The sequence below is a fragment of the Trypanosoma rangeli genome (genome assembly GCF_003719475.1).
Source record: "Trypanosoma rangeli strain AM80 chromosome Unknown Tra_15.4_contig_00175, whole genome shotgun sequence".
Lineage (NCBI taxonomy): Eukaryota > Euglenozoa > Kinetoplastea > Trypanosomatida > Trypanosomatidae > Trypanosoma > Trypanosoma rangeli.
In genome coordinates this window covers 27,785-40,175 of record NW_021705922.1, presented here as the reverse complement: position 1 = coordinate 40,175, position 12,391 = coordinate 27,785, and the positions used below count along the sequence as shown (strand labels likewise).

The 12,391-nt window shown below is 52.0% G+C and overlaps 7 protein-coding genes across 7 annotated transcripts, besides 10 other annotated features; 5 read left to right on the top strand and 2 right to left on the bottom strand.

Moving 5' to 3' along the window:
• TraAM80_05421 (acetyl-CoA synthetase) lies at positions 1 to 656 on the top strand (the record flags this gene model as incomplete). The annotated part of the gene is made up of 1 exon (XM_029382300.1): positions 1 to 656. A coding segment is annotated over one exon (656 nt), but the record flags the coding sequence as incomplete, so codon positions are not given.
• A 264-nt stretch (positions 657 to 920) lies between these two features.
• Positions 921 to 964: a sequence feature (A-rich).
• An 850-nt stretch (positions 965 to 1,814) lies between these two features.
• TraAM80_05420 (putative transmembrane amino acid transporter) lies at positions 1,815 to 2,234 on the top strand (the record flags this gene model as incomplete). Its single annotated transcript, XM_029382299.1, has 1 exon — positions 1,815 to 2,234. The coding sequence occupies one exon, from the start codon at positions 1,815 to 1,817 to the stop codon at positions 2,232 to 2,234; it is 420 nt and encodes a 139-aa protein (XP_029237823.1).
• Positions 2,235 to 3,313: 1,079 nt separating this feature from the next.
• Positions 3,314 to 3,378: a sequence feature (A-rich).
• A 191-nt stretch (positions 3,379 to 3,569) lies between these two features.
• Positions 3,570 to 3,598: a microsatellite.
• A 748-nt stretch (positions 3,599 to 4,346) lies between these two features.
• Positions 4,347 to 4,367: a microsatellite.
• Positions 4,368 to 4,913: 546 nt separating this feature from the next.
• Positions 4,914 to 6,227, top strand: TraAM80_05419 (acetyl-CoA C-acetyltransferase; the record flags this gene model as incomplete). Its single annotated transcript, XM_029382298.1, has 1 exon — positions 4,914 to 6,227. One exon carries the CDS (start codon positions 4,914 to 4,916, stop codon positions 6,225 to 6,227), a length of 1,314 nt encoding a protein of 437 aa, XP_029237822.1.
• A 32-nt stretch (positions 6,228 to 6,259) lies between these two features.
• Positions 6,260 to 6,358: a sequence feature (A-rich).
• A 173-nt stretch (positions 6,359 to 6,531) lies between these two features.
• Positions 6,532 to 6,554: a microsatellite.
• A 287-nt stretch (positions 6,555 to 6,841) lies between these two features.
• Positions 6,842 to 6,870: a microsatellite.
• Positions 6,871 to 7,375: 505 nt separating this feature from the next.
• TraAM80_05418 (mitochondrial DNA primase) lies at positions 7,376 to 7,939 on the top strand (the record flags this gene model as incomplete). Its single annotated transcript, XM_029382297.1, has 1 exon — positions 7,376 to 7,939. The coding sequence occupies one exon, from the start codon at positions 7,376 to 7,378 to the stop codon at positions 7,937 to 7,939; it is 564 nt and encodes a 187-aa protein (XP_029237821.1).
• Positions 7,940 to 7,946: 7 nt separating this feature from the next.
• Positions 7,947 to 7,987: a microsatellite.
• A 151-nt stretch (positions 7,988 to 8,138) lies between these two features.
• TraAM80_05417 (putative mitochondrial DNA primase) lies at positions 8,139 to 9,116 on the top strand (the record flags this gene model as incomplete). Its single annotated transcript, XM_029382296.1, has 1 exon — positions 8,139 to 9,116. The coding sequence occupies one exon, from the start codon at positions 8,139 to 8,141 to the stop codon at positions 9,114 to 9,116; it is 978 nt and encodes a 325-aa protein (XP_029237820.1).
• Positions 9,117 to 9,889: 773 nt separating this feature from the next.
• Positions 9,890 to 9,914: a microsatellite.
• A 296-nt stretch (positions 9,915 to 10,210) lies between these two features.
• TraAM80_05416 (uncharacterized protein) lies at positions 10,211 to 10,567 on the bottom strand (the record flags this gene model as incomplete). The annotated part of the gene is made up of 1 exon (XM_029382295.1): positions 10,211 to 10,567. The coding sequence occupies one exon, from the start codon at positions 10,565 to 10,567 to the stop codon at positions 10,211 to 10,213; it is 357 nt and encodes a 118-aa protein (XP_029237819.1).
• A 673-nt stretch (positions 10,568 to 11,240) lies between these two features.
• Positions 11,241 to 11,714, bottom strand: TraAM80_05415 (uncharacterized protein; the record flags this gene model as incomplete). The annotated part of the gene is made up of 1 exon (XM_029382294.1): positions 11,241 to 11,714. The coding sequence occupies one exon, from the start codon at positions 11,712 to 11,714 to the stop codon at positions 11,241 to 11,243; it is 474 nt and encodes a 157-aa protein (XP_029237818.1).
• Positions 11,715 to 12,365: 651 nt separating this feature from the next.
• Positions 12,366 to 12,386: a microsatellite.
• Positions 12,387 to 12,391: the final 5 nt, after the last annotated feature.

The window sequence follows — 12,391 nt, the reverse complement described above, 5'->3', positions numbered from 1 at the left end:
CGGGAAGCGTAACGCTGCCGTTCTTCGGCATCGAGCCAGCCTTGCTGGATCCGACGACGCTCGCGGAGATTGACGGTCCTGGGGAGGGGCTCCTTGTGATCAAGCGTCCGTGGCCGGGGCAGGCCCGTACCATCTTTGGGGACAGTGAACGCTACGAGCAGATCTACTTTTCTGTGGACGGGTACTACTTGACAGGGGACGGTGCACGTCGTGATGAGGACAATTACTACTGGATCACCGGCCGCGTGGACGACGTGTTGAACGTTAGTGGTCACCGCATTGGCACCAGCGAGGTGGAGGACGCCGTGAACACACACCCTGCTGTTGTGGAGAGCGCCGTGGTTGGCGTTCCGCACAATGTGAAGGGCGAAGGCATTTACGTCTACGTCACATTTCACCAGCACATCACCATTGATGAGGCGCTTCTCAATGAAGTTAAGGTGACGGTCCGCAAAGTGATTGGGCCATTGGCAACACCCGATCACGTCCAATCGGCACAGACTGGACTCCCGAAGACGCGATCCGGCAAGATTATGCGTCGCATCCTGCGAACAATTGCCTCCGGTGTCTTTGACGGCCTTGGCGACGTCACGACCCTCTCGGATCCAAGCATTGTGGCGGACCTCATTGAGGGGAGGAAGAGGGTGTCGATATGACGTGGGCAGCGGAGGTACACGCGTGGTGGCGCGAGCTTCTCCCCACGTGGGACACGCAGTGACATCTGTCATTTTAAGGCAACTTAAATGAAGGGCACGTACGGATTGGACAATTGAAATAACAAAACACACATGCCAACAGATGCATAGACTGAGACTGAGAAGAAATACGTGCATGGATGCAAGGGGAATGGCGGAATAGGAAGTGGAATGACGTGGATGCTTAAATTAATGGACGTGTATAGATCCGCAAGCGCATCAACATTTTGTTTTGGTTTTAGCTTGAATGTTTATTATTATTTTTTTTTCGACTAAGCGGGTGATACTCTGGAGATTTATGCGTCTGCGCATCTGCGTGTGTGTTTGCGCCTTTATTCCCTTCGTCGTGTGCACACAACTATGTCATCCCAGCGCGTATAATGCATTTCTCTACCTGCGTTGTGTGAACCTCTTTTTTTGATTTTTATCTCATTGCTCTTTTGCTTCAGAATATTGGTCTCCTCCTCTGTTTTTTTTTTTTTTATTTGAGGCTGTGCTCTTTTCTTCGTTGTGTGTGTGTGTGTCAGGGCTTTTTCCGGCGTGTTGTTGCTGGCGTCCTGAGTGAGGGAAGAAATGCACAGATGGCACGTGGAGGCGTGCCTGCGCCGGATGCTCGCTCTCTTCTTCCTACTCGGTGTCTCATCCTTATCTTCTTCCTTTGCCTTTGCGTCACTCCTTCATACCACACACACACACACATGCAGTGAGAGCTACGAGAAGTCGTATGCGGAAGAGCGAATCATAAACGGTGAATCACACTTCACACACGGGTCCGGACGAGTACAATGGAGGGAGTGAACCCCCCTCAAGCTCCGTCCAGGCACCTTATGCCGGCCAGCTGTCATACACGCATCACCGAGATTCGTTGGCGACGTCGCACGCGAGCAGAGAAAATAGTACTCAACAGGTGCAAAGCGCAATAAATATTGGTAGTTTGCTTGAGAATTTATCCAGGAAGGAACCGACGCCTCCCCAAGATAAGGAGGCGAAAGAAGCAGGGTGTGACGCAGCGAGTTCTGGAGTATATCTTTCCTTTTGGTGGAGTGCTGTTAAGTGGTTTTCAGCTTGGAATCTCGACGTTTGGTGGTGGTATTCTTCTCTAACCCTTTTGCGGCCAACATGACCGGGTATATGCTGTTCATCATACTGCTGGTTGTCGTGATGATTCTGACAGTCTTTTCACTTTGGCTGCTCGCCCACTGCTCAGACGTCGCCAAGAGACGGATCTACGAGGATACCATGACGGTCCTGATGGGCTGCGGCCTGGACTGGTTGGTGTCCATTTTTACATGCAGCTTTTGTATTGGTGGAGGAGTTGGCTACATCACTTCCATTTTGAACCTGCTGACACCAGTCTTTGAGAACGAGGGGGTTCCACACCATCTGATGACCATGTCCAACAATCAACTGATTAAGAGTATGGTGTGGCTGGTGTGTATTTTTCCGCTTTGCCCACCAAAGCAGATGAATTCCCTACGGCATATACATTTGCTGGGGTGCCTTCCCATTCTCTTCTTTGTGGATATGAATTGTCACTGATGCAAGCAGCTACACTTACAAAAACGATTTTTGCAAGGAGCTTGAGATGCTCGACACAGGCGACAGTGCGATTGAGGGTCTTGGTATGGTTATGTTTGCTTGTCGTGCAAATTAATGCGTTTGAGGCGTATTTTGAGACGTCCCATCCTTCACCACATCGTATGATGCGGGACGGTGCCATCGACATGAGTACATGTTGACTGCTGTGCATTTTGGCCAGCTTCTTTGGGTAAATGCGCTTTGGGAAAAAACTGATCGACTCCATTCTTTTCGTGTATCAGCCGGGCAAAAAGCGCCTTGTTTGTTATTGCATACTTTGGCATAACCTTTAAGGTCGATGTGGCGTTTGCCCTCCATCAGATATCAATGCGGGACGGTATTTATCACCTGCTTGGCTGGGATGTGTATCCGATGCCGTGGGGACAGAACGCTGTTTTCTGCACCTCTTTATCCCTTGCCGTTCTGATAGCTGGCCTCTTTGTGCCCAGCATCAACATTGTTTGCCTTTGGTCTCGTGGGTTCCCTCTGCGGCGGCTTTATTGGATACATCTTTTCCTCATTGGTGTACATGTACCACGGCAACTTCACGCTGAAGGGAAAGGGATTCCTCCTGCACTTTACAACGTACTTCCTGCTAATTGCCGGGTGCACTGCCACCGTGTTTGGCACGGGCGTTTCTGTCTACAGTGTTGCCGCGTAAAAAAAAAATAGCATGGCACACGAATGAATCCATGGCCGACGTGCGGGTGTTGAAGAAGACAAGGATGGGCTCTGCAGCGGGTGTTTGTTTCGTCGTGCCTGGTGGGGCGGCCTTCCAGCCGGTGGCACTCTCATCCCCTCCCCTTCCGGCTGAACGGTTGCCGCACGGGGGAGCGGAGCGACGGGGGAAAGAAGACGCGAGGAAAAAAGAGAGATGAACAAACAAGCAAAAAAAAAAAGGGAAACGAATGCACAATGAAAATAACTGCCTGCCTCGTTCCACACGGTCTGTGTATTACGTGCGTGCACTGCAGAATGCACGGTAGGGCGCCGTAAATGTGTCTGTGAGAGATTGTACGCAGGCGTTTTTATTACTGTGGCCTCTTCCTTTTTTTTTTTCTTATTTCCCCTTCACTTTTTTTTTCTTTGCCTTCTTCTTTGTTTTCTGGTGTGGTTGCCGGGAGTTTTGGTTTTGCTGTAAACGCATACCTTGTTTTCATTGCTTGTCCGCCAATTTGCAGTGGCAGGCGGGATTGCAAAGAGGAATACATATCTCTCTTCATATGCACATACACACACGAAATGTGTTTCTATGGGGCATCGTAAACGGGTACCTGCCGTCTGCTTCATTGTTGTTATATATATATTTGTATATATATATACATTTTGGTTTTCTTGGCGAGTGGGGGGCGGTGGGTCGCGGTTGCGGTTGCGGCAACATGACGACAAACAACGTAGATACAACGACAGACTTTCTTGCGTGTGCATGGATGGGCTTAATCACTGCAAGCGAAACCGGAAGCGAATGAGACGAGGGGAAGCTGAATGCTGTGTGCGCGCGGTATTTACTCTCTTTCCTTGTTATTTCCCCATATATACCTTTCTCTTTCTATGTGTGCGTATGTGTGCTTTTGTTTTTGTCTTGTTTGCTTCCTCCTCCTCCTCCGCGTGAAACGTTCGACGCCGCCTTGCTCCTGTTGCTCCAACTTACATGTTGGTTGACCACTTCCACATCGTTGTGTTTTTGCTGCTCTACGCTTGGCATCGCGTTCGGGGCTAGTGGCCTCTTTCTCACTCTAAACACATGTCTTTACTTTTGTATTTGTGTGTTGTTTCCGCGCTTTTTTTTTGATATTTTTTCTTGGCGAGTGCTGCATCGGTGGCGGTGGGTGTGTGGGGATGCGTGCGTGAACCCCTGTTATGGCTGTTGCGGTTTGTTTTGTTTCTGCTGTACTCCGGGCCTGACACTTTCCCCTCCGCCCCCCTCCTTGACGCTGGACAGGGTCGGGATCGGAGTTGTGGGGGCCATCAATGGGAGTGGTGTAGGAGAGGAAGAGGAGTTAACCCATGTGCGTGAATGATACCTGTATTGCCAATGTAGGTGTATGCGTGTGTGTTTCTTGCTTTCTTGCTCCTGCCTGCCTGCCTGCCTGCTTCTGCGACTGATTGGGTGGGTATGGGAGAGAGCGGAGAGGGATGAGGGAAGAACGGCAAGAGACAATGGAGGAAGGAAAGGGAAACAGGTGGGAAAAGGCTCCGTGTGGATATAAATGCCGCCTGCAAGTAAACCACGTGTCATGTACTCACGCACTGTCTCTCTTTACTTGAATGCTGCATTGTTTTTTTTTTGTTTTTTTGTGCGTGTGCTGCCCCGTTGCCACTGCCGGCCTCAAACGCAGATTCACACTCCTGTTTATATACCTACATATTTAGTGTTACTTTACAGAAAAAGAAGAAGAATACAAACATCGACACTAAAAACTGTCGGTGGAAGGCAATAAAGAAGTGGAAACATAAGAATAAGAAAAAGGAAACTATTTTTTTTTTTGTGCTTGCCTGCTTTCAGTAAACTTTACACTCAAAACAATAAAGCAAAGGAAGAAAGGAGGTGCTGTGCATCCATTGAACCACCGCCATTGCGTAGCTTTAGTCGTCTTTGGGGAGGGGGAATAAGCCACATACACACAGAGAAGAAGAAGCATGCTCCGCCGTACCGCCGCTGTGCTTGCTGCGAGACGTGTCTTCATCGCCGGTGGCCACATTACCCCCTTTGTGGGTAAGGGCTCCCCGCTCTTTATTGACAAGAAACACCCCGACTTTGGCAAGAAGGCGAACAAAACGCTGGAGGATTTCCTGGCAGACAGCATCAATGGCGCTCTGGAGAAGACGGGCCTGAGCAACGATGGCCGTGCGGCGCTTGTTGACAAGCTTGTGGTTGGGAATTTTCTCGGTGAGCTCTTCTCTTCGCAGGGGCATCTCGGCCCGGCAGCAGTGGGCAGCCTGAAAGGCAGTACGGCTTTCATGAACAAACCTGCGTTGCGTGTGGAGGGCGCCTGTGCGAGTGGTGGGCTGGCGGTGCAGGTGGCGTGGGAAGCGCTGCTGGCAGGTACCTCCCAGGTGGCATTGGTGGCAGGTGTGGAGGTGCAAACGACGGTGTCGGCTCGCGTGGGCGGCGACTACTTGGCGCGCGCCGCCGACTACAAGCGCCAGCGCGGTCTTGACGACTTTACATTCCCATGCCTCTTTGCGAGGCGCATGAAGGCTATTCAGGAGGCTGGCCACTTCACAATGGAAGACACCGCCCATGTGGTGGCGAAGGCGTATGCCAACGGCAACAAAAACCCACTGGCACATATGCATACACGCAAACTATCGTTGGAATTATGCACGAACGCCTCAGAGAGAAACCCAAACTTTCTCGGAAATGAGACGTACAAGCCGTTTCTTCGCAATACAGACTGCTCGCAGGTGAGTGATGGTGGTGCCGCATTGATCCTTGCGAGTGAGGAGGGCCTGAATAAAATGGGAATTTCTTTCAATGACAGTCGTCTGGTGGAGATCAAATCCCTTTCCGCTGCTGCGGGCAATCTTTACGAGGATGCCGCCGACGCCACACGCATGACGACATCTCACACAGCTGCGCAGCAGGCTTTGGCCTTGGCTGGTGTGAAGCCCTTTGAACTGCAGGTGGCCGAGGTGCACGACTGCTTCAGTATCGCAGAGCTTCTCATGTACGAGGCCCTCGGTATTGCTGAATACGGCAAGGCTAAGGAGATTATCCGCAACGGTGAAACTACTCTTGAAGGACGTATACCCGTTAACACTGGGGGTGGTTTGCTCGCCTTTGGCCATCCCGTTGGGGCGACGGGCGTCAAGCAACTTATGGAGGTTTACCGCCAAATGAAGGGCCTCTGCGGGGACTACCAGCTCAAGAAGATCCCGGCGTTGGGAGCCACACTGAACATGGGTGGCGATGACAAGACCGCGGTGTCCACTGTACTCGCAAACATTTAGTGCGGGGAAATTGACTTGGGTACACACGTAACTCTTGCTGTTGTTGTTTTTTTTTCTTTTCTTCTTACTTACTTCCTCACAACCACTCTCTCTTTCTACCGTGGCTTTTTTTCTTTTTTTCTTTTCTTTTTGATGTTGAGGAACTGTGAAATGAGGGTAGAGAAAAAGAAGGAGAAGAGGGAGGAAGTCGGGGGAGCTTTGGAGAAGCAGTGGGTATGCAGAGGAGCGAAGACGTGGAACGAAGGACATGATGCAGAGGAGAGAAGAGGGATTTGGACTCGTCGATGCATTCGTGGCTTTTCTTTTTGTTTGTTTGTTTGTATCTTTTTCCTTGGGCAGGGAGCATGTGGCACGTCCCCGCTCCCTCGCTCTATTATTTGTCACCACGCATATATTCATATTCCTTTTCTCTTTCACGTCATATTTTTTTTTTTGGTGGGGGGAGGGGACGCTGGCTGTTGTGTGTGTTTTTTTTGGTTGAATTGTCTTCGAATAGGTGCCGCGGTGGACGTGCCGGTGGTCTTTATATCTCTCCATTCATTGTGGTGTCTTGCCTTCACTCAATGACTGGCGGGACGAGTAGCCGCGCGCTGCGCATCAGCGCACACCATGCCTGTGGTGTGTGTGTGTGCGTGTGTGTGTGAGAGAGGGGGGGGGGATCTTCTATCAATATGCATATATGTTTTTTTTTCTTTGTGTGTGTGGGACTGTTCTGTTGTAATCAGCTGCATTTTTGCTGCTTCTGCCGCTCACTGCCCCTGTCATTTCCTTCCGTCGCTGTGAGTGCCGCCCAGCCGCTGCCTGCGGCAGCTTCCATCGTTACTCTCCGTCCCGCACGCCCCTTTTTTATTTATTCCTCATTCTGTTGTCTCGATTGCGTTGCTGCCTGAAGGTGCCTTGTTTCGCCGCGTCTGTACCGTTCGTCGCCGGTGGTGTCGCTGCGGAGACGAGACACGACGGGAGGCAAACACAAGGCCGGGAAGACGGTCATTCCACAGCGTCGTGGCAGGAGCGCAGGAGTAGTCGGAGCGCACTTCACCTCCGCACACAAACACACACCCAAAGGGTGAGTGGATCTCTTTTTTAAGGAAAAACGAAGACGCGGCAGGGAAGGTACTAGGAGAAAAAGAGTGAGAGTGAGAGACGGCATGTTTCGCTTCTCTCTTTCTCTGCGTCAGGTGTCAAAGCGCCTGATTGCGGAGCTTGCAAGCATTAATGCCAGAACGGAGTCTGCTGATGCCAAACCAAAGACGGCTGCAGCAGCAGCCGCGAAGCCAGCGGTACCCGCAACAACGACCCCCGCAACAACGGGGGACACAGAGGCCTCGGTGGCGGCGGTGCGATCGCAAGCAGAGGGCGCTATGCAGAAGAGATCACAGGCTGAGCCGGTGGTGGCACCAAAACTTTCAAAACTTGCCAGGAAGCTGCAGAAGCGAAAGATGGTGAGGAACGACATGGCGCCCAGTGAGCCCGCAGGCGGCGACGTCACGGCGCGGCGCGTGAAATCCAAAGATGACGTTGGGGATGCCCCCTCACCGGCAGTGGAGGTTCCAAAGGAGGCGGCCGAGACTGCCGTCGCCGTCGACTATCCTGCGAGCAGCGGGGGACAGGCACCGCAACTGAAGAAGAAAATCAGGAAGAAGATGGCGAAGGCGAGGCCTGCAGCAAAGCCTCACATCCAGGAGGAGAATGGGGGAAACCAAGGTAACTAGCACCGCCACTCCTCCTCCTCCTCCTACTACTACTACTACTACTACCACCGCAGCCGCAGAGGCTGTTACGGCTAAAGATGTTCGGAACCAACCTAAAATAGAGAATATTAACGAAGTAGTGGAGCCTGTCGTCGCTGCTTCCACTGTGACGTCTCTGCCCAAAGCAGGGAGGAATGTGCTGTCGCAGCAAAAAACTCCGATGATTAAGGCGTTTCGCATCGAAGATGTGCTTGCAGCGTGTACCCCAGGCGATGGCGTATTCGCACGGCGGTTGCCACAAGGCGGATGTCAATTCTTTGCCTGGCCCGGTACGCCACTTGTCGTTGCCAGCAATGCAGTATCAACCATGCCCGACACGATTCGCACCGTGCACGCCATATTTGGTCGTGAGAAGACACCCATTGACTTGGTGCTGGACATTGACTGTCCCGTGCCGCAGGAACACTGGAGCATGTCAAAGGTTCGCCCATTTCAAAAAAAGCTGCTGGATGAGACCCTGACGGTGGTGGCCGAAGAAATTAAGGTCATTGGAGAGAAAATTGCCTCCCAGGTTGTGCTGCAGTCGCCAAATCTGAAAAAGGCCTCCTTTCACGTCCACACAAAGCTGCAGGATGTGGCCTTCGAGGACTACCACTCCCTCCACGGGTTCCTTCACCGGTTTCATAATAAAATTCCACATGTTGATCTGCAGATTTACCGCCCGAACGGAATGCTTCGAATGCATCGTTGCATGAAGGAAAACCATACAAGCGCGATAATTGTGTTTGAGGACAAGAAGTGGAATATTGGATTCCCGAATGGTGTTGTACCCGACTCCGTCGCAGCGCTACACTCCACCTGTGTTCGCGAGGGTGGGACGTATTCGCGTCTACTTCACTTTGACGCCCCACGAACACAGACGGCTCCTGAGGAGAGGGCTAGCGACGATGGCGGCGGGTTTGTGAAGGGGGCGTCGAAGATTCCACAGATTTTACTTCCTTTTACCGAGCGAGAGGCTGTGGAGAATGTCTCTAATTGGCTTCGCACCGGCATTCAGGAGGCCGACGTTGGTGACTGGCGCTCATGGGTAGGACTTGGCATTAACGCCTTCCGTCGTTGCTTACCACTTCCGCAATGTCCAGACGCTGAAGCGACCCGCCATGGAGGAGTTGCTCGACGCATGGGTGGAGGCCAGTAAGAAGTGCCCTATGAAGTATAAGCCCGGTATTTGCGAGTCCAAGTGGAGCAGCTTTGACATTGACAAGCTTTGCAGGTCGCAGGGGTACGATTGGTGGGGCTCATACCAGCGTATTGGGCGCATTGCGGCGTTGAACAAGGCGGCGCAGGCGGGTCCGACAACAACCCCGGATTTGTCGACAGCAGCGGAACGCCGGTGAGGCCCACAGAAGACACCGTTGTGCGTATTCACGTTTGTGCGCTGGTGTTTCTACCCGTACTCTGCTGTTGTTTATTCTAGCGGTACCTGAGAAGAAACACGCCAGCGGTGAAGCAAAGCAAGGCGAGTGTGCGTATGTGTGTGAGTGAGAAAAGAATAAAGAGCATACATATATATTTTATTTGCCACAAATAAAGAAGCAAGGAACATAGAATAGAAGCATAGATACCCACACACAAAATTATATACATATATATGCGTCTGCATGTGCCTGTGTGGATGTTTAAGGAATGTATGAGCATAGTGTTGGTGGAAGGGCAGTAGTCAATGGTGATGGGTTGGTCCGTAGCGGCCATAAGGCATATGTCATTTTTCTGTTTTTTTTTGTCGGCGTAATCCTCACTGTGATTATCGCGGGTGGTGTTTCTCGTAAGTGTTTCCTCCTTGTAGGGAGTAAAAACTTAAACTATTATTGCGTAGCATCTTTGCCTGCTTGCTTCCGCAGCGGCTGCATCATCGCATCTCTGCTCCTTGTTTGAAGTTCTCTTGCTGGGTGTTTCTGTATTTTCCCATGCATATTTATATATATATATATATATAAAGGATAACGACGGATGGGAGATAATGAGCAGGAAAACTGCGATGGCTGCGCTCCATAACGAGCCCCTGTGCGTGGGCATTTTTTGGAGCCGCCACAACGGCGCGATGGGCCTGGCAGAGCCTGCAGCGTGCAGGGCCCCTGATGGTAGTTGTGAAGTGGCATGAGACGGTGCAGGGGGAACACCCTCACCGTAGTGTGCGCCGTGAGAGGGAGGTTCGTGCAGCGGAGACGTGTGTACGGAGCTTCTCTGGTAGTGCCTGTGGGACACGCTTTTGCCGCACCCACAGGGTCGCACCTATGAATCGGTGGCGCGATTCATGACCAGCACGGAGGCGGCCGTAGCACACATGGGGCGCTTGTGGTCGACACAGACGCTAGTCGATGCGATGCTTGAGGCCACGACGAGGTCCATGATAACAACGAGGAAAATGGGGGATGCGGAGGGAACAGGTGACTGCATGGCGCAGAGGGCATGAAAAAAAGGGGAAAAACAGATGGGAAGCCGCATCTTCTGTGGCACCTCCACTGCCACTATCGCTGCGCTTGTTTGCCGCCATGCCTGAGAGGATTCACCCCTGGAAACAACCAGGCAGTGTATGGGGCCTGTTTCCCTTTTTTTTTCCTTTTGCACTGTGTTTTTGTCCGTCTGCATGAATGTATGCGCGTGTTCTTCTTGGAGGGCGTGCAGGTGGAGGAAATTTTATAATTGCGACAACAGATGAGGGGGGAGAACTCAAGATGTTGTTTTGTTTGCTTAAAAGGCAATCAACGCGCAGAAAGAAGTGCACTGATACCTCATATCTCGTGGCGGAATGGCGGAGGACGTGGCACCCGTGAGAGTTGGTCTCCTCGGTGCTCCCAACATTACCCGCCGCATGCAGGGCTCCATCCACCGTGCGGCACGTCGAGTGAGACCATTGGGATGCCGCGATGCGGAGCGCGGGGTGGTGTATGTTAAAGGAAGATGTGGGATACACTCGCCCTTCTTGCGACGAGGCACCCGTGTGTCACGACGTACGACGAGGTGGTGGTCTCCCCTGAGGTGAATGTTGTCTACATGCCCGTCCCAGTCATGCGGGGAGAAGAGTAGGTGACAAGGTGTGTGCGGCATGGGAAGCACGCTGTGGGCCAAAAGCCCCCCGCAGCCACGGCTGAACAGCTGCGCCACTGGGTGGAGGCTCTCAACGCAAAGGAGCTGCTTTACATGGACTCCCCACCGTGCTCTCCCATGACAAGCGCGTAGAAGAAGTTATGGCAGCTGTGAAAACACTAGGCCCAGTCAAACAAATGCGCTCCAACTACTGCGTGAATCCGCCCGAGGAGTTCTACGTAAAAGTATTCGCATGGACCCCGCGCTTGAACCCCACGAAACACTTGGTGACATGGAGTGGTACAGCCTCCGCTACTTTTTGCACATTATGTAACTGCAGCTTCCGGTGGAGGTGGAGGTGGAGGTGACCGGCCGCATTCTCAAAACAGGCGGGTAAAGGGGTGTCATCAGGCAATTCTCCGAAGAACTGACATTTGACATGGACGGTAATAAGACCCTCGCCTCCATATTTACGGGGGTTGACTCGATGGACGAGGAAACCCTTACTGTAGTGGGAACAGAGGGGGTGCTGCGGATGACCGACACGTGTCACCCGATCAGAAGCAAAACCCGCAGGGTGGATCATCGCGAAGGAGCGGACGGTGCTGCACGGGTGGAAGCGGGACACTGAGCGGGAAGTGCACGCATACAACACCGACGGGCACACAGAAACGCAATGTGACAGGATGTGGGCAGACGTGGGGCGCATCCTCTACTGCAACCACACCGGGAGGCTGGCGGCAAATGAGGTGCCGCGGCAGTATTGGGCCACGTTCGCCTGGAAAACACGGGCAGTGATGAATTGCATGCTTGAGAGCGCAGGCTGCAACCACTCCTGAGGAGCCTGCATGTGACAATCGGAGAAAAAGTTTTTGTGCGACATTTTTGTAGGCAAATACATCGCAGCAGCAACGGCCACTGTGCGGCGGAGCCAACAACCCAAAAAGTGGATCGCGTACGAGGTGTGGGTGTGAAAGTGAGAGGGGGGAGAAAAAAAAAGCATGCGGTGAGACGAGGGTAAAGGATTTTGCGGGGGCAGCGGTGGTGTTTTCCTTTTTTCCGTGTATATTTATTTATTTGTTTTGACTTCTGCATATTTATTTTTGATACATTTTTTAAATGTGTTTTTCTGTTATTTTTTTTTAAATTATTAATTCTTTGCAATAATGGGGAAGAGGGGCGTGGTGGGTGTTTTTTTTTTTGTAACACCGACATGGCGGTTGTTTCCATTGCGCGTGCGTGTTGTATCGTGGCTCCCACTTTTCCGCTCTCTCTGGGGTGGGGATATGGGGCAGCACAGGGATTATGCGTGCGGGACGGTGTGTGGGTCTCATGGGCGGCTGCTTCCACCCCTAAATTCCTCTCTCTCTCTCTCTCTCTCGCATA